The 16,526-nt window shown below is 61.2% G+C and overlaps 4 protein-coding genes across 4 annotated transcripts; 1 reads left to right on the forward strand and 3 right to left on the reverse strand.

The window, feature by feature from the left end:
- Positions 1-65: 65 nt before the first annotated feature.
- CHLRE_12g518650v5 (uncharacterized protein) lies at positions 66-2,864 on the forward strand. The gene is made up of 3 exons (XM_001697022.2): positions 66-209; positions 300-392; positions 637-2,864. Exon 3 carries the CDS (start codon positions 904-906, stop codon positions 2,107-2,109), a length of 1,206 nt encoding a protein of 401 aa, XP_001697074.1. The 5' UTR covers positions 66-209; positions 300-392; positions 637-903; the 3' UTR covers positions 2,110-2,864.
- A 235-nt stretch (positions 2,865-3,099) lies between these two features.
- CHLRE_12g518700v5 (uncharacterized protein) lies at positions 3,100-6,812 on the reverse strand. Its single transcript, XM_043068349.1, has 6 exons — positions 6,149-6,812; positions 5,801-5,868; positions 5,507-5,671; positions 4,958-5,041; positions 4,534-4,850; positions 3,100-4,274 (listed from the first exon to the last, which is right to left on the reverse strand). The coding sequence occupies exons 3-6, from the start codon at positions 5,627-5,629 to the stop codon at positions 4,016-4,018; spliced, it is 783 nt and encodes a 260-aa protein (XP_042918444.1). The 5' UTR covers positions 5,630-5,671; positions 5,801-5,868; positions 6,149-6,812; the 3' UTR covers positions 3,100-4,015.
- A 454-nt stretch (positions 6,813-7,266) lies between these two features.
- CHLRE_12g518750v5 (uncharacterized protein) lies at positions 7,267-11,282 on the reverse strand. Its single transcript, XM_043068350.1, has 7 exons — positions 11,121-11,282; positions 10,779-10,813; positions 10,510-10,641; positions 9,755-9,778; positions 9,463-9,549; positions 8,958-9,256; positions 7,267-8,503 (listed from the first exon to the last, which is right to left on the reverse strand). Exons 3-7 carry the CDS (start codon positions 10,591-10,593, stop codon positions 8,266-8,268), a joined length of 732 nt encoding a protein of 243 aa, XP_042918445.1. The 5' UTR covers positions 10,594-10,641; positions 10,779-10,813; positions 11,121-11,282; the 3' UTR covers positions 7,267-8,265.
- A 114-nt stretch (positions 11,283-11,396) lies between these two features.
- Positions 11,397-16,512, reverse strand: CHLRE_12g518772v5 (uncharacterized protein). The gene is made up of 8 exons (XM_043068351.1): positions 16,448-16,512; positions 16,303-16,314; positions 15,835-15,898; positions 15,482-15,493; positions 14,528-14,640; positions 13,962-14,105; positions 12,682-13,472; positions 11,397-12,386 (listed from the first exon to the last, which is right to left on the reverse strand). The coding sequence occupies exons 1-8, from the start codon at positions 16,484-16,486 to the stop codon at positions 12,062-12,064; spliced, it is 1,500 nt and encodes a 499-aa protein (XP_042918446.1). The 5' UTR covers positions 16,487-16,512; the 3' UTR covers positions 11,397-12,061.
- Between the last annotated feature and the right edge of the window lie 14 nt (positions 16,513-16,526).

Below are 16,526 nucleotides of genomic sequence, written 5' to 3' on the forward strand. Positions count from 1 at the left end.
ATGCAGGAAAATTTGCACAACGAGAGCTGGGCCACGGAAACTGGCAGCACTGCTTTTATGCTCGACTTGACCGCACGCGCTGCCGCCTAGTGCAAATCGTGCCTGTGAACTTGCATCGACTTTTTCATTCGCTTTGACGAGCTCCGATTCCCACATTTAGCATGTCTTCGCGTGTTGGCTGGAATCCCACTGTCCGTAGCCGTCTAGAGGTGAGATAGCGCTCTGTCCAAAAGCTGAGGTACCGACAGCGTTCGCGTCATCAAAACTCGCCTTACGCTCGCTGGCTCTTGTCCCCGCAGAAATTCCGTTTTGCGCTCTTTGTGAGCGTGCCGATTGTGGTTGGGTTCGGCCTGGGCCGCTACCACGAGTTCTGGGAGTTTGTCGAGGAGTGGGTGAGTGCGATCGTGGAGGGCAGGGTGCTGCGCGCTCTCGGCGACGGCTGCAATATGATAGCTGTACACGTTATAAGCGTTTGGCGGAGGGAGCGGAGCCCGCGCCGGGGTTGGATAGGGCGGGCCCTTGCGCGCTGGTTGGGCCGTGCCTCAGTTGCGGTCACCGACTTGCGCCACGCCCGCCTCGCAGCTCCCCGTACTGACGCACACCCTGTCCCTTCTTGAATGTCACGTGCTTCTGCAGACTCGCTCCGCCGCTGCTAATCCCAAGGGCCCCTACCTGCCGAAGGACCTGACGGAGCACCGGCCCACGCTGCAGAGCGAGTACAGCAAGCTCATCCTGGAGCAGGCCCTAGACGCGGCGCTGGAGGACGCGCGCAAGGCTAAGAGCGAGCGCCTGGCGAAGCAGGCCTAGAGCAGCAGCCTAACTGGGAAAGAAGGCTCCGGCGCAGGCATAGCAGCAGTAGCAGCCGCAGCAGTAGCAATTCGCAGTCACGGCTAGCAGTGCCCAATGGTCACCACGCGCAGCGGCATCACCACCGCGGCCGACGGCGTCGCCGCTGGCACCGCCGCCACCGCCAGCAGCAAGGCGCTCCTGCGCTGCCTAGTCACCGGCGGCGCGGGCTTCCTGGGCCGCCATGTGGTGCAGCAGCTGCTGGACAGCGGCAAGTACGAGGTGACGGTGTTTGACGTGCGGCCGCTGGAGTCGCCGCGGCCGCATGCCAGCGTCGTGGGTGACCTGCGCAAGCCGGCGGACGTGGCGGCGGCGGTGGAGGGCATGGATGTGGTGTTCCACATCGCCACCGCTGCGCCCACGGGCGAGAACGCGCTCAACATCGCGCTGATGAATGGCGTCAACGTGGACGGCACGCGGCACCTGCTGGAGGCCTGCCTGGCGGCGGGCGTGGGCAAGGTGGTGTACACCAGCTCGGCGTCCGTGGTGTTTGATGGCAAGGCGCTGGTCATGGCGGACGAGGCGGCCACGCCCTACGCCGCCCGCCCCATGGACCACTACACGCGCACCAAGATCCTGGGCGAGCAGATGGTGCTCGAGTACAACGGCAAGCCGCTGGCCAAGCCTGCGGCCGCCTCCGGCGCCACCACCTTGGCCACCGTGGCGCTGCGCCCCAGCGGCATCTTCGGCGAGGGAGATGCCGTGTTCGTGCCCACGCTGGCGCGCAACGCCCGCGCCGGCAAGATGAAGTACATCCTGGGCTCGGGGCGCAACGAGTGCGATTTCACCTACGCCGGCAACGTGGCGCACGCGCATCTGCTGGCAGCGGCGGCGCTGGAGCCGGGCGCAGCGCTGGCGGGCAAGCCCTACTTCGTCACCAATGATGAGCCCAAGCGCTTCTGGGACATGATGGGCGACATGTGTGCTGGCCTGGGCTACGGCCGGCCGCGCATCCACCTGCCCTTCCTGCTGGTGATTGTGCTGGCCGCCATCTTCGAGTACCTGGTTCTGCCACTGGTCAAGGCGCTGGGCAAGGAGCTGCGCAGCGACTTCACCGTGAACCGCATCCTCATCGCCACCACCAACCGCACCTTCAGCATCAAGGCCGCCAAGCGCGATTTTGCCTACACACCGCAGATCAGCATGAAGGACGCGATTGCCAAGACGCTGGCGTCCTTCGCGAGCCTGCGCGCGGACGCGCCGGCGGTGGCGGGCGGGGGTGGTGGTGGTGCGGCGGCGGGTGCGGGCAAGAAGGCCGCGTGAGCGTGTGTTGAGGGTGGCGGTGTGGTGGTAGGCTGTCACGGAGATATGCATAACTGCGCGCGGCAAGTCATTGCACATGTGAACTGTTTGGTATGAAAAGCGTCCTGACTGATAGGTGATGGGTACAGTTGTGCTGTTGAGTGTGACGTGGAACGACACCTTGCCCACGACGAAACTTGCTTGGAGTGCGCAGCATGCGCACGCTACGTACATGTCACTCTCTAGCGGCGGTTACATTGTTGCTTTTTATGGAAACGTTGCGAATGTCTGCTGGCAAGGATGACTTTAAGCTTTGCACCGCACACATTGACGCCCTGTCCCACACACAAATGTCTACTTGAGTGCGTGGATGCTATAACCTGCATGCGCCGTGACACAGCACCTCCACGTCAGCAAGTCAGCCCATACCGTACGTGGTGCAATGTAGGAACTTCCAATCACATGTTATTCAGCGTTCTTGCGTGCGATCAATCATAAGATATCATAGTCTGGGATTACGTTGACAAGTGTGTGAGTGCGAGAGCGTGCGATCGTGGCTGAATCACATGTTGCTATGTGGCATCTCTGCATGAACATTGCACAGTTCACGAGTACGATGTGCCTGCTATAAGGGTTGAAGCACGCCGGGGGGCAGAGGGGCCCTGATGGGTCATCCAACTGCAGCCGCTGACCGCCTACACGCGTTCATGACGTGATGACGCTGCTTAGTGCTATCCACCAGCCTACCGGCCCTGCGGCCCCACACCCCGCGCCCACTGCAGCCGGCCCCTCAGTACCCCTCGCCAGGCCGCTCCTTCCAGCTGATGGCCCCCATACAACCCGCTAACCTAACCCAAAGTGGTCACAAACGCTTTGGTGAAGGCGGTTCCGCCGCTGGATGGTGGCCACTCGTCCTTGCGGGCGGGGCGCGGGGCGCGCCTGGACGAGGGGAGGGGGGCTGAAGCAACCCGAGACCAGGGAAAGATGAAAAGGCCGCGGACATGTAGCAAGAAGCGCGGGTTCCACACAGTCGAAGTTCATGGATAGATTCAACGTGCGTGCTTCTAATCCTATGCCCGTCCCACCCGTCCATCACTCGGTAGGCACGCACGAGTCTATACTACACGTGCCCTACGCATCCAAGATAATCCGAGCTTCGCACCTATCACAGGGTATTTGGCACCAGCCGCACTGCCGAAGACTTGACTACATCGGAGACTACGGTATCTCTATGCCACACGAAGGTGGTTGTATGTACACGTGCAAGGCACGCCACTTAACGGACAATGATATACGCCTTCGGCGCCAGTGCACATCCTTGCGCCGCTCCAAAAGAACAGAGGACAATTTTAAAGTAACTGCACGACATGCTACTTGGCAGCGCCGTCGTGTTTTGTCCCTCCCATGTAAGTTAGCTTGCTTGCTTGCGGCAACATCATGCATGGGTACCCCTCATGGCAGCTACTGCAGCAGACTGCACGCACCAGCGTGCACACACGGCCAGCAACGATCTAGCAACCACGCAGCCCCCAATCTAGACCCGACCGCCGATGCAGAGCCGCCTACCCGCCTAGCAGCCCCACGCGATTGTAAGTGCGTGCTGTCTGCGGCACACCTCCCTCAAGTTCATGCGACGTTGGGTGTACGTGCTGTATGACTGGCTAGACTCTGCTGGCACCTTCCATGTGGGCGTGCGATTGTGTTCAGCCGACTCCTATTGACCGCTAGTCATGCGTGCGCTTTCCCAGTCAGCCAGCCAGCAGTTGGGCCGCCTTGCCAGATGGTGTCGTTGGTTGCGCCTCAACGCTGGTTGGCTGCCAAGTGCTTGTGACCCCCTCACCTTACCCCACCAGGCGCGCCCACTCCTGTCATTCACACCATGCGGCATCAAATAGCATGCTGCATTTGCTGACCCAAGCAGCACCACTTACGCAGCACGCAGTATGCGGCGATGCTTGGGGCTGACCATGGTTACCTCCTTGATGTACGAATACTTGAAGGTTACCCTGTCAACGCTGGCCAACTTGGCCCAGACCAGAACAAGGTCATCGCCAAACTGCAGTGTCAGCAGGGACTTCGGGTCAAACGCCGGAGCTTGGGTAGCACTAGTAATCTTTGCCGCACAGGTTGCGAGGGCCGTAGTGGTGGTTCGTTTGACGCCGTCGATGGTGGTGGTGGCAGTGGACCTGCACACAGGTAGTTATTACACGATGGTTGCCACATGCTTTGCGCGTTCATAGAAAGAAGGCATGAGCATCACGAACAGTTGTCATTCATTCCGCTCTCGTACTTGCCGACACGTACGACGCAACGCTCAAACGGCAGTCCACACAATTCATCACCACCGGCGGGTGGTAGTACTTGTCGCCGCCATTCCCAGCAGCTCCCTTGATGCCCGTATGTACTGCCCCCGCCTCGCCCTCGCCCTCGGTTCACGCCGCTTACTGGGTGGCAGGAAACAGATCCGTGGGGCTGATGGCGCAGTCCGCATCAATCTTAAACGTGGCGCGGCCATTGCCGGTGAGGCCAACACTGAAGTCGCTGAAGGGCAGCAGGTCTGCAACGCCCTTGAGCGTGATGTGGCCGGCGTCGCTCCACACGTTGAACACGTTGATGCTGGTGGAGGACAGCGGTACCTGCCAGCCCGCGACGATGGTGCGCTGCGAGATGGGCTGCGAGCAGCCCAAGTTGTTGCGGCGCACGTTTCCAGCCACAGAGACGGGAGTGCGCGTCGGCCCACTGCTCAGGTCTGTGTTGATGACCTGCGAGGACAAAGGAAAAGCGCGGGGCGGTTGTGAACATGTGGACCAGAGGAGCGGGCGCGCGGGGCGGGTGACTAGGCTGACAACCCTCAGCAACACGCACATACCTGGGTGGTGAGAGTCAGGGACCACACGGTCAAGCAGTCTACCACCTCGGCCGTGGTGACCGTCATGTCGAACTTGTACTCGCGCTACAGGTCAGACAAATGGCAAGGGGCACGGTTGTTCCCCGGTTCAGCAGGCGCTGTGCGTGAGGAACTGGCGCAAGCTAGGCTGCGTCTCCGTGCGTGTGCGCCGCCCGACCTACGGTTTCCCAGCAACGCGTGACACGGGCTGAGAGCTACAGACAGAGCCACTATTGTACACACACACGCACACACACACACACATCCCACACACACACACACACACACACACACACACACACACACACACACACACACACACACACACACACACACACACACACACACACACACACACACACACACACACACACACACACACACACACACACACGCTAGTTATGTGTCCCGTCTGGTCATGAGTTCAGCGTTTTTGGTGGAAACCTGGTGCCGCTCACGGACCACCCAGGTGGGCTGCCCTCCACACAACAGGTGCGCATCACGCACGCGCGTCTGGTCGTTTGGACTGACCGTTTCGGTGGTGCTCTTGGCTGCTTGAGCAGCGACACGCCCCAGGGGCGCAAGCACCAGCAGCAGCAGCGATAGAAGCGCCGCCGGAAGCCTGATTGCCTGGTGTAGGATTGTACCGCTCATGGTTGAAGAACGCCGGGAACGCGTTTACGACGCTGCTTTTTCCTGATGAGGGAGCAGAGAGTGGAGCAGGAGTGTGTGTGGGGGGAGTAGGGGGAGAGACCGTGTGCGTGGTTCAGCGATGGAGTCAGGAGACGCCTGCTGCAGCACAGAACCCAAGCCCAGAAACCCTACAGTGGAGAGTATGCGTGCGCAGCGAGAGTCGCCGGAGCTTGAGCGTCCACGACGAGAATGGTTTCGCCCTGAAATGGAGTGCAACGGTTCAGTCCTCAAGTGACAGCCCTCTCTTGTGCTTCATTTCATGTATAACAGGCAAACCACTCAAAGACATCTAAATGTGTTTGCTGTTGCGCCCTGACAACGTATGCAGCATGTCGGGGCATCGCCACGTCGCCAGCATGCCGCTGGCGGCCTTAGATAGCAAATGATTGGCACCTTCTCAGCAGTCTCATTGGTCGACAAATGGACAGTTCCCAAAATTAGGATACTAGGTCCCTCGGCGACGACGCCAGTATAACCAACCTGTTCGGGCGGAAGGAATGGCAATAACTAAGTCCTACTTGACATCTTCAGCCGTCTTCGGTGTCCAGTATTGTTGATGGGTTGGTTACAAGTTGTCCGGCGCCCATGTCGGCTTTCCAAACAAATTGAAGGCGCCGCGATGTACGTGTCAGGCTGTGTCAGCCCACATACGCTTAAGTTTAGCAGTTTTGAAGTTCAGGACGCCGACCACACTTCTGGAGGTGGAACTTGGTTGGGCCCAGTGCCTTGGCCTGGCGCGGGCCACCCGTGGGCCACCTACAGCGGCTCTTGGGCTGGGGAGGTGGCGACAGGGCGGTATGACCAATGGCCCGTAATGGTCTCCGCTTGGATGAAGGTGTGGCGCAGCGCAGCGCAATTGGCAGCGCGTGCCCGCTCGTCTAGCTAAGGGACGGGGGGCACTCCGCCTTCCGCTCTGGTCTACGTACGCATTAGTTCCGCAACACTCGTCAATAATAGGGGTGACGGGCGGGGGGAAGGGTGTCCTTTATAGTCGGCCCAGCAGAACCGGCCTCGGCTCTACAACGTCATGTTCGCTTGTGCGTGTTGCGTCTTTTCAAGCACGCCAATCCGGCCCCCAACACCTCAAGGAAGGCCCCTGACATGCCGTGACAAGTCAGTGACGACCCCTGCCCATGACCAATCGTACTTTGAATACGAGCAGGGGTCGGGGTTAATAGCCAATAAAGTGGTTGTGGGCATGGGTTGAGAACATGCTCGTGGACAGAGGTCACGGTCTGGATCCGGAGTCGGGGCCTCGGGGGTCCTATCCGACCCCCTTCCAATGTTCAGGTATACACATGAGTCTCGGACTCGCCATTGTGCGGGATAGGTCAGTGGCCGCTGGTGCGCGGCAGGCACGTAGGTGCAGCGGATACGGGATACCCCGGTGCAGTAAAGTAGGACCGCTAACCTCATATGGGGTACTGGCCTTTGTGTGGCACCAAGCTGAGGCTTGCTTGAAAGGACGGCGGCTCCCGTCCGCACGGCCGCACCGCACCCAGGGGTCGTATCTTGTTTTTGGGGTAATGTCTAGCTCCAGACAAAAACGGCCGGGTGGCCGCCGTCTTTTGTCTGGCACATGGCGGTTTGGGGGCTTCTCCATAGGAATTCGGACAAAACCGGTCCCAAACCCGGGCCAACAAAGTCTCGCCCCGGACAATAGCCCCCGGAAGGAATGTCTAGGAAACGGCCAAAACGGCCGATTAATGTCTGGAGACATTAAGATAGGAGCCCTGACCGCACCGCACCGTCACCGCAGTCCCTGTGTATGCTCCGTCAGGCTCCATGCTTGGCAACTTACAAACAGCAGCCGGTCATCTGGTCACGCTCGCTTGCATTCATACAAGTCAACTGGCCTGTCCCTTTTTGATTCACACCAACTGCAAAATGACGCCAGTGGTCCAACTTCAAGATTCTGATCCGGTGACTGTCCCGTTTGCCTCTGGCATCCGCTACCTCACATGAACAACAGTACTTACGCAAGCCCCAGCACTGGCCAAAATCTTACAATGCCGTGCACGTCCATAGCGGGGCATACCGGTATTACACACGCCACCACAGCCCCACCACACCACACGCCATCACATACAGCACGCCAAGGACTGCACGCCCACGCCATATTTCTAATGCCCCAGTCAGCTTCACGTATACACACGTACACATCACAACACCTCCAGCGCCAGTGCACATTCTTGCGCCGCTTGGAAATAAACAGGCAAAACTTGTCACGGCACTTGTAGGATTCATTGCATGACAGGCTGCATGGCCGCGCCCTCCCATATAAATAAGTAAGCTTGCCTAGGCAACACGGATACCCCTCATGGAAGCTACTGCGTGCGTGCAGCCATGTACATAAGGCAATTGACGTAGCATTTCGCAACCACTTAGCCCCCGACCTAGACCCGACTGCCGATGCGGAGCCGCCAACCCCCCCGCCCAGCAGCCCCAGGCCAGCATGCGTACGGTCTGCGACACATTCCCTCGATTTATGCGGGGTAATATGTGTACATGCCGTATGGCTGGCGCCTTCCATAGATGCACGAGAGGTGTGTGATTGATAATAAAATACGACGCACCCGGAGCGTCCCCCTGCCCACTCACGCCAGCACACGGCGGTGGGCTGGAGCATCCATGATGAAAGTCTTGGTGTAGTAGGACACAAATGCTACGTTGTCGATGCTCACCAGCTTGGTCCAGTCCAGCACCAAGTCGCCGTACCTCAGAGAGATGTAAGGGCTCGGGTTGAACGCCAGCCCGGGGGCGGAAATGCCGCAGTTGGCGAAGCTGCTGCTGGTGGTGACCTTCGTGCTGCCAGTGTACTCCACGGTTGTGGTCCTGAGCGCACATGTGCAACCAGCAGTTTCCGTTTGGTTCGTTTCCCACGCATGCACACAGAGCGCGCGCGCACACACACACACACACACACACACACACACACACACACACACACACACACACACACACACACACACACACACCGGTGCGGTCACACTCGATGCTTAGCAGCAAGGCAGGCAGGCGCACGTTTCGATTGCTCCCCCCTCCCCATACACATACAAATACACACACAGGGAGGGCTTTCGTGTCGTTTTTTGACACAGCGCTATACGGTACGCGCGCCAGCCACAGCGCAAGATAAGGCCAAATATCACACTTGCCGCATTCATGCACTCTACTGTATCCTCCTCATGCACTCTACTGTATCCTCCTCATGCACTCTACTAGTATCCTCCCTGCCCTCCTGGCGCCCGCTGCCCCCGCTCCCGCATTCCCACCGCGCGCCGCTCACTTAGGCGAGGCATATAGGAAAACGCTGCAGTCCGCGTCAACGGTGAAGCCGCCACGGAACCACCCGCAGTCCGCGCCGAACACCTCACAGGTGTAACTGACGTTGACGAGGCCCCTCAGCGTCATGTGGCTGGCGTTGTACCCGACATTGAATTTCTGCAAGCCGGCCGTGGGCGAGACCGTAACAGATGAGTCGATGCTGCGGCTGGTCGGCTGGAGGCAGTTGGCGCCGCTGCGGCTGACGGAGCCCGTCACAGCGGCATAGCGGTCCAGGCCCGCGGTCTGGTCAGTGTTTTCCGTCTGCGGGTTCCAGTGTGTGTTAAAAGCACAACAAGAACATAGCGCCAGTGTGTGTGTGTATGTATGTATGTGCGTGTGTGAAAGTGTGCCAGCGAAAGGCGTGTGAGTGCCCGGATGGAAGCGCGTGCGTGCCTGCGCAAGCGCTTTCCGACTCTTCAGTGGTCATACACAGGCTGCTGCACTGCTACAGCACCGCGTGCACGTACCAGTAGGCCCAGCATGTTCAGGGACCACTTGGTGATGCAGCCGTCAACCTCGTTTGTGGTGGCGGAGAAGAAGAACCGTGAGTACCTCTGCACACACACAGAGTTACCGTTACAGTGCAGTGCAGCGCGGGGGCGACGCAGCGTGGCCTTCCCCACAATTTTGCCATGGGCGGGGTTGCTCCTTCCCAGGTCCAAGGCAGACGCATTGCAGGAGTCCAAAACCTGAGTAACTGTTGGCCATCCAGTGCATGGCCATGATAAAAAATAATGCCCCGCCCCCAACCGAACTTACGGACTCGGTCGAGGACCGGACAGCCTGTCCAGCCAGGGGGGGGGGTAGGAAACAAAGTGCCAGACCCCATGCCCCGAAATCCCCCGGGACCGCCCTTGAGGGGACGATGACCGACCCCCCGACGGACAAAACCTTGTTGTTCAGGGGTTGAACCCCCTCCATTTAATACCAAAGTGGTGTCAATCGACTCCTCTCGATGAGCACTATCACTCCGTGTCATCAGCGGTCCTGTTCTGAGACTTCGGTCACCGGCGGGATCCTATCCATTGAAATCCCCTCGACCCAGACCACCCCGCGCTCAACTCTCTGCCGCGTGACGAATGGACAATGTGCATGGGCAGCCTTGTTAGGCGTGAACTCGTGCGCACCAGCGCTTCAGAGCCCAGCTGTGTCAGTGCGCATGTGTTGAATGTGGAGACATGTCCCGACATGTCCACGCCCGGACGCGCAACTTAGCCCTCCCACGCTTTGTTTGTGCTTATTACGTCATAACGTGCACATATGAGCCTCGTACTGCTGCGTTTGGCCCCTAGTTCTGCTTGTGGGGCGCTTCCCGAAATCCGCCAGGATGGGCTCCCGAAACCCGACGGACCCCCAGGGACGAGGACCGACCCCCCAACTTTGGCGGCCCAGAACTTCCTCACCAGACACCCCCTTAAAAAACTAAAAGTACGTGCATAATGCTCTCCTAAAGCTCTGTAATTTTGAGCATGGGGTAAGAATCTGAGCTTTCTACCCCCCCCTGGTCCAGCCACCCGGCCGATGGGCGCAAGCACCAGAAGCATCGGCAGCAGCGCTGCCGCAAGCCTAACCGCCTGACGCGCGTTGCTGCTGACCATGTTGGATGCGCGTGGGGAAGAGGTGTGTGCTACCGTCTTGTCCTCTGCCTGCGGGAGGCCAGGCGGTGATTGGCGAGCGAGTGCGGGGAAACCGTCAACGGCGGGAAGTTCGGTCGAAGTTCCCGCTCCCATAGCTTCAACACAGCCAGCACGCTCCCACACGAAGCCAAGCCAGCAAGACGTACTGTGAGGATGATGCGGACGTGGGCAACGAAGCGTCCTGCAAGGACATGAGGCATCGGATAGCAACAGTTCACTCCCGTTTTGTTCCAGCGCTTTAATGCTTGCCCAGCATGTCCATTTTGCTACTGCGGGGCGTCAGTAGCGGGACACCTGTCAAGACGACGACAATGGCCCAGACATTGGCCCTGTGAACTGCAACGTAATCGGCTGCGTACGCCCTGATGATGCTTTAAAACAAGGCATACTGCTAATAATGTTTCACAAATACTGCTCGGCTCTCGGTGGACACAAACCGGATTTACTTCTTTGCGTTATCAGTCAACTGCGCTCGTTAGCTCGCATACCTGTTCGGACGACCTGTGCGAATGGAATGAAGTAGGCTTGCCAGCGCGACTAACGCAAAGGCTGCCCGCCGACAGTTAGACTTTGACAGACAATCGCAAAAAAAGCCTGGCAGTCTCACTGCCTGTCCTCTATTTTCTGCAGCCTGAGATGCAGCTCTGAGTGTTATATTTATTGAGCGAGCGCTCCCTGTCACCCTGCAATAGGCCGCCGTGTGCCTTCGACAGCCCGCCGCTCTGTGATTGTGGGTGGAATGCCCACGCGGAACGCCCCAGGATCCAGACGGGATGAGAGGCGCCGCGGTGGCGCCGATAAACCACCAACACGCCCAGTGTTCGGCCAGTTGTTACTGCTTACTGCATATACAATCCTGTTTGAGACAGGGCTCGTTAGGGTTCTTGGAAACGATCCGTCGCCCACATCACATCCGTTGGACAACTCCAACGCCCTGCCGGTTCCGTCCGTAAGTCGAGCCTTAAGTCACGTTACTGAGTGTGGGAAAGACGACGGCTCCCACGGACGGCTCCCCTAATATTTTGCATCAACTCACTCCTTGTGCCTTTCAACGCCACATGCCAGCCACGTTGTACTAAATTTGCACGGCCTGGCCAGAATGGCACACCTTCCTGCTGGCGCATTAGTCCGCCGCAGCCAGTGTGCGGCCCCATCCCAGGCCCCGTCCGGCGGGACGCCATGACTACTGCCCAGTGCCCATGACTACTGCCCAGTGCAACGTACGCGTGATGTGTCGATTCAACTGCCTCTTTGCGGCCTCCATCCAGCTAAACCAGCCCAGGGCCAGCTTGCCGTCACCAGCGGCCGAAACGTGGTGCGGGTGATGAGTGGCCGCGTGCGTGCCGACCCCCAAAACAAACAAAACTGCCAGTCATCCTGCAGGAGCTACCACCATGGTTCCCACTTCTCCCCCAGCGTTGTCCTCATTTCACCGCTTCTGGTCTCGGCCTTGGAGGAAATCGTCCCGGTGGCGGCCCTCCCGTCGCGACCTGCTCTTGCTGTTGCGCCGGCCGTGGCCGCGCTCAGCGCCACGGCGGCTACGGCTCCCGCCGCGCCGCCGGCTGCTGCTGCCGCGGCGGCGGGAGGGAGACGCGGACCGGTGCCGGGTGCTGTGGGAGGTGGGGGACCGGCCGCGGCCCCGCCGGCGCGGCGGGCTGTTGCTGCACCGCTCATCGCTGCGGCTGCGGCTGCCGGCGGAGGCGGTGCCTGACCGCCGAGAGCGTGAGCGTGAGCAGGAGCGTGAGGAGGACTTCCTGTGCTTGTAGAATTAGGGCGTGGAAGCATCGGGAATTGAGAAGTACTTCAAGGCGGCGCGATGTGGATGGGGGGACGAGCACAAGCATGAGGCCAGCAGGTAGCTAGGTGGGTGGGCGCCTGGGCGGATGGCGTCTGCGGGACGGCACCACGCGCTCCCAGGCACGCACAGCCGACCTCATGACCACCAACCCCCTGCCCGCATGCATCACAACGCGCCCTCTCATAACAGCACGGCACCATTGCGTCATGCGCATATTCAGGCAGCAGAAGCAGAAGCAGAAGCAATCGCACCTGCCGCCGCTCCTGCTGCGCCTCTTGTCCCGTTGGTCCGCACCGACGTCGTCGGCCTCGTCATCACCGTCGCCACTGCCGCCCCCGGTCCTTGAGCGGCTGCGGCTGCGGCTGCGCCGCGAGGCCCTCTCCCGCTCCCGCCGGTTGCGGACGCGCCTGCCACCCCGCTGCCGCCTCCGCCGCTGCCGGCGGCGCGGGTTCCCACCCCCGCTGCTACTGCTGCTGCTGCGGCTGCTGGTGCTGCTGCTGCGGCTCCGGCTGCGGCGCCGATACTCTCCGTCCTCCAGATCGTGCCGCCCGCTGTCGTCTCCAGCTGTAGCAGCGGCGGCAGTAGCCCCCGCCGCCCCGGGCCGCCGGTCTAGCCGGTCCTGCCGCCGATGGGAGATGCCCGCCGCCGGCATTGGCGACCGCAGCCTCAGGCCGAGCGGAGGCGGAGGCGGAGGGCAGTACCATCGGTCGATGAGCAGCGCCCTGTCAGCAACACCGCCGTCATACCCGCCGCCGCCACCGTACGCATTAGCCGGGCCGAGGCTGTAGCCGTAGCCACCGCCAGCGCGGCCAGGGCTGAAGGTGGTGGCGGCGGCGGCGGGGCTGCCCGGCAGTGGCGGCAGGCCGACCGCGGCGGCGGTGTTGGCTGCTGCCCCACCACCACCGCCGCCGCCTCCTTCGCCTGATGCTGAGAACTCGACGTTGAGTGTGCGGCCCTCCAAAATGGCGCCGTTGGTGCGCTGCTGTGCCGCCACTGCGTCCCTCAGGTCCGCAAAAACCACGAAGGCGAAGTTGCGGACCATCTGCACCACAGCAGCGCCACCCGCGCCACCCGCGCCACCCGCACACATGCGGCGTCAGTAGCATCAGCGGCAGCAGCAGCAGGTGCGTGCGCGCGTGGGAACAGTAGTGATGCATGTGCGCGTGCTTCCGTGCACGTCGGAGCACACGGGTAGGCGGTGAGTTCGCGCTTAAAATCAGGCCTAGGGAGGCCAGGACGGAGCGCCCCGCTCGCAGCTGCGCCGAGTGCGGGCCTCAACTGCCTGCCCCGCCCCGTCCCACGTGGGCCCTACCCAGGAGGAGGCATGCAGGCCTTCTGCCTCTGCTTCCCTCAGCCACGTGCACGCCTAGCAGCCATTGCTTCCACTGCCCACCGCCACAGGAAGCAAGGCGGCACGCACCGGCCCCAACCTATCCGTCCCACGCGCATGCAAGTCCCATCAATGGCTACTGGCTGGCTGGCTGGCTGGCTGGCTGGCTGGCTGGCTGGCTGGCTAGCTGCGGCGGCGCACCTGCACGCGGGTGACGCGGCCGAAGGGAGAGAAGTAGCGCCACAACTCCTGCTCGCCGGTGCGGCTCGGGTCAAAGTTGATCACGAACAGCTTGTGGCTGGGCGGGGAGCCGCTGCAGCGACTGCGGTACTCCCAGTCATGGCGCTGGGTGGGTGCGTGGGGGCAGTACGCGTGCCGCATACGGGGCGGCGGGGGGAGAAGGGGTGGCGGGGGAGGAGGGGAATAATGTGAGTCGGTGGCATGCACCCCGCACCGCACACGCACGGCGGAGCACATACACACACGCATGCGTGCACGAGCGCATGTACATGACCGCTCGCGTATACACGACGCAGCATCCCCTCTAAATACCGCCGTACATGAGCTTGCTGCTCCCGCGCGCCACCTCTGTTTCTTCAACCCAGCAGGATCACGGGACAGCGCCATCAGGTCATCACACCCACTGCCCACTGCCCACTGCCCACTGCCCACTGCCCACTGCCCACTGCCCACTGCCCACTGCCCACTGCCCACTGCCCACTGCCCACTGCCCACTGCCCACTGCCCACCGCCCACACGGCACGTACCTTGCCCCACTCCACCTTTAGCCGCCGCCGCTGCACGCCCCACTCCCAGCCATGGAGTGCGGCCACCGCGGCCTCGCCGTCACACACATGCCGCATGTACACGAAGGCAAAGCCTGTTTGGTATCGCCACAGGACGGAATGCATGAATACGAAGTAAGCAAGGAGGACGTGATACGCCGATACGGTGCTTTGCCCAGTTAAGCGTGGGTTGCTATTTGCCATGCCCCAGAACGTGGTTGTGACAAAGGCGGCTGCAGCGCTGTCAATAAGGTAGCAGATGGATCAACCCGTCCTTGCCCGCCCGCACGCTACGCAGCGGCTGTGGCAGCAGGTAATGAGACATTGGCAAAGCTTGCGAGCTGATAGGAACACGGGCCGGAGGATAAGGGAGGGGGGGTCGACCGGGAAAGGCAGACGCGGTGGAGGCACCGGCGGCGGCGAAGGCAACTAACTAGGTGAAGCGGAGGTGGCGGAGTGGAGGCGCCGGCGCACGGACTGCCCGACCGTAGGTCCCATTACATATACAGGGTGCGGCGAGCGCGGCGGTATGCAGTGGTCACGGCTGGAGCGAGTCCGGACTGCACACGCAAGACATGAGTAAGCCAGGTGCTGACGCGGAAGCAGCCCGCGGCGACTGGCTGTGGGTCTGACTGACGGAGCGCTGACACCGCCGGCGGGCTAAGAAGCCGACAAACAACCGCCGTGCAAAATCCTTATTGGTACAGCTGGCGGCGGCTGGCTGTTTGGCCGGTGCCTGACGCACATCGGGGCGGCGGCAGCAAGGAGTAGCGGGTAGATGTGGGAAGGAGTGCATGTGTGAGTGTGCGTGTGTTGGTATTTACTGCAGTGTGGGTGAACTTGACACAAATGGGTGGATTGGCTGCTGGCAGTGGTGGGCCGACCACACCTTAATTCTTGTATCGCATTCTCCCTTGCATCGTACGTGCCACTCACCCTCCTTCATCTCTGGTTGCGCAGGTGTGCGTGGGTGCAGGCGGGCGGGCGGGGCGGGCAGGCATACACGGGCGGGAGTGTGGGAGCAGGAAGGGGGGTGTTTGGCAGCGACACGAAACAGTAGTCATCACCGCTGGCCGAGCGCGAAGGTTGGCTGGCGGACGCCTGCTGTGCGGCGCTTGTGCGGCAGTGCATGCGGTTGGCTGTCAACGGCGGCGGCCCATCGACCCATACTTGACCCTCCTACCCGCGCCCAGCGCCTGCCCGGCCTGCACCCCTACGGCCCTGCCCGCTGCAAGCACCTGCATGCGCGGCGCCGGCATTGAGGCCGCACCCGCACCCTCACCCCTCACCTATCTTATCCACGGGCCCGAATGTCTCAAACAGCCGCACCACATCGCGCTCCTGTGCTTCGTACTGCAGCCAGTGAATCAAGGGTTAAGCGGGTGACGTTGATGGCATGCGGCAACATGCGGGGCATCCCGCCTCGAAGTTGTGCGTGGGTGGATGGGTGGGTCGGTGCAACGCAACTGTCAACCACATGCACACAATCCGTCTGGTGTGTGACGGCTGCGGCGTCAACCGGCTTGAATTGCTGCCGCTCAACAAGCCTGCCTGTCTACCCGCACTTCCCCTGGCACATCCGTTAGGGGCCTAGGGGCCAGGGCACCCGGCACCGGGGCAGAAGCAAGCCGCAGAAGCAAGCGGCAGTAGCGGCCGGCAGTAGCAGGCTGCGGAACAGTGTATCGTCCAAGAACAATCCCTGCCGGACTTGCGAGGCTTTTCATGTCATGCACTCAGCGGCGAGCGATTTCACGTACCTCGAAATTGCCCTGCGAGGCCAGGATGACGATGAAGGGCCGCGAGAAGGGCGCCGGCGGCCCCGCGTTTGTGAGCGTTTGGTGGGGCCGGACATGTCAGCACACAGCGTCGCGGCCCGAAACTGTCAGAAAGCAAGGCACTCACGCAGAATATAGGGCGATCGGGGCGAGCCAACTTGTGCATCTTTCCCGCAGGTCGCCAGTTGGTGCCCGAATTTTCGGCG

Source organism: Chlamydomonas reinhardtii, chromosome 12 (genome assembly GCF_000002595.2).
Source record: "Chlamydomonas reinhardtii strain CC-503 cw92 mt+ chromosome 12, whole genome shotgun sequence".
Classification (NCBI taxonomy): Eukaryota; Viridiplantae; Chlorophyta; class Chlorophyceae; order Chlamydomonadales; family Chlamydomonadaceae; genus Chlamydomonas; species Chlamydomonas reinhardtii.

Bases quoted from the DNA above. Each gene is read 5' to 3' on its own strand.
- CHLRE_12g518772v5 (XM_043068351.1), bottom strand. From the start codon at position 16,486: ATGCACAAGTTGGCTCGCCCCGATCGCCCTATATTCTGC. The intron at 14,106-14,527 runs GTACGTGCCGTG...GCACCCACCCAG, and splicing joins TAAAGGTGGAGTGGGGCAAG to CGCCATGACTGGGAGTACCG. The intron at 12,387-12,681 runs GTGCGATTGCTT...CTACAAGCACAG, and splicing joins CGCAGCAGGAGCGGCGGCAG to GAAGTCCTCCTCACGCTCCT.
- CHLRE_12g518700v5 (XM_043068349.1), bottom strand. From the start codon at position 5,629: ATGAGCGGTACAATCCTACACCAGGCAATCAGGCTTCCGGCGGCGCTT. The intron at 5,042-5,506 runs GTCAGTCCAAAC...TCTGACCTGTAG, and splicing joins CCAAGAGCACCACCGAAACG to CGCGAGTACAAGTTCGACAT. The intron at 4,275-4,533 runs GTAAGCGGCGTG...ACCTGTGTGCAG, and splicing joins GATCTGTTTCCTGCCACCCA to GTCCACTGCCACCACCACCA.
- CHLRE_12g518650v5 (XM_001697022.2), top strand. From the start codon at position 904: ATGGTCACCACGCGCAGCGGCATCACCACCGCGGCCGACGGCGTCGCC.
- CHLRE_12g518750v5 (XM_043068350.1), bottom strand. From the start codon at position 10,593: ATGGTCAGCAGCAACGCGCGTCAGGCGGTTAGGCTTGCGGCAGCGCTG. The intron at 9,550-9,754 runs GTAAGTTCGGTT...GTGTGTGTGCAG, and splicing joins TCCGGTCCTCGACCGAGTCC to AGGTACTCACGGTTCTTCTT. The intron at 8,504-8,957 runs GTGAGCGGCGCG...ATGTGCGCTCAG, and splicing joins TTCCTATATGCCTCGCCTAA to GACCACAACCGTGGAGTACA.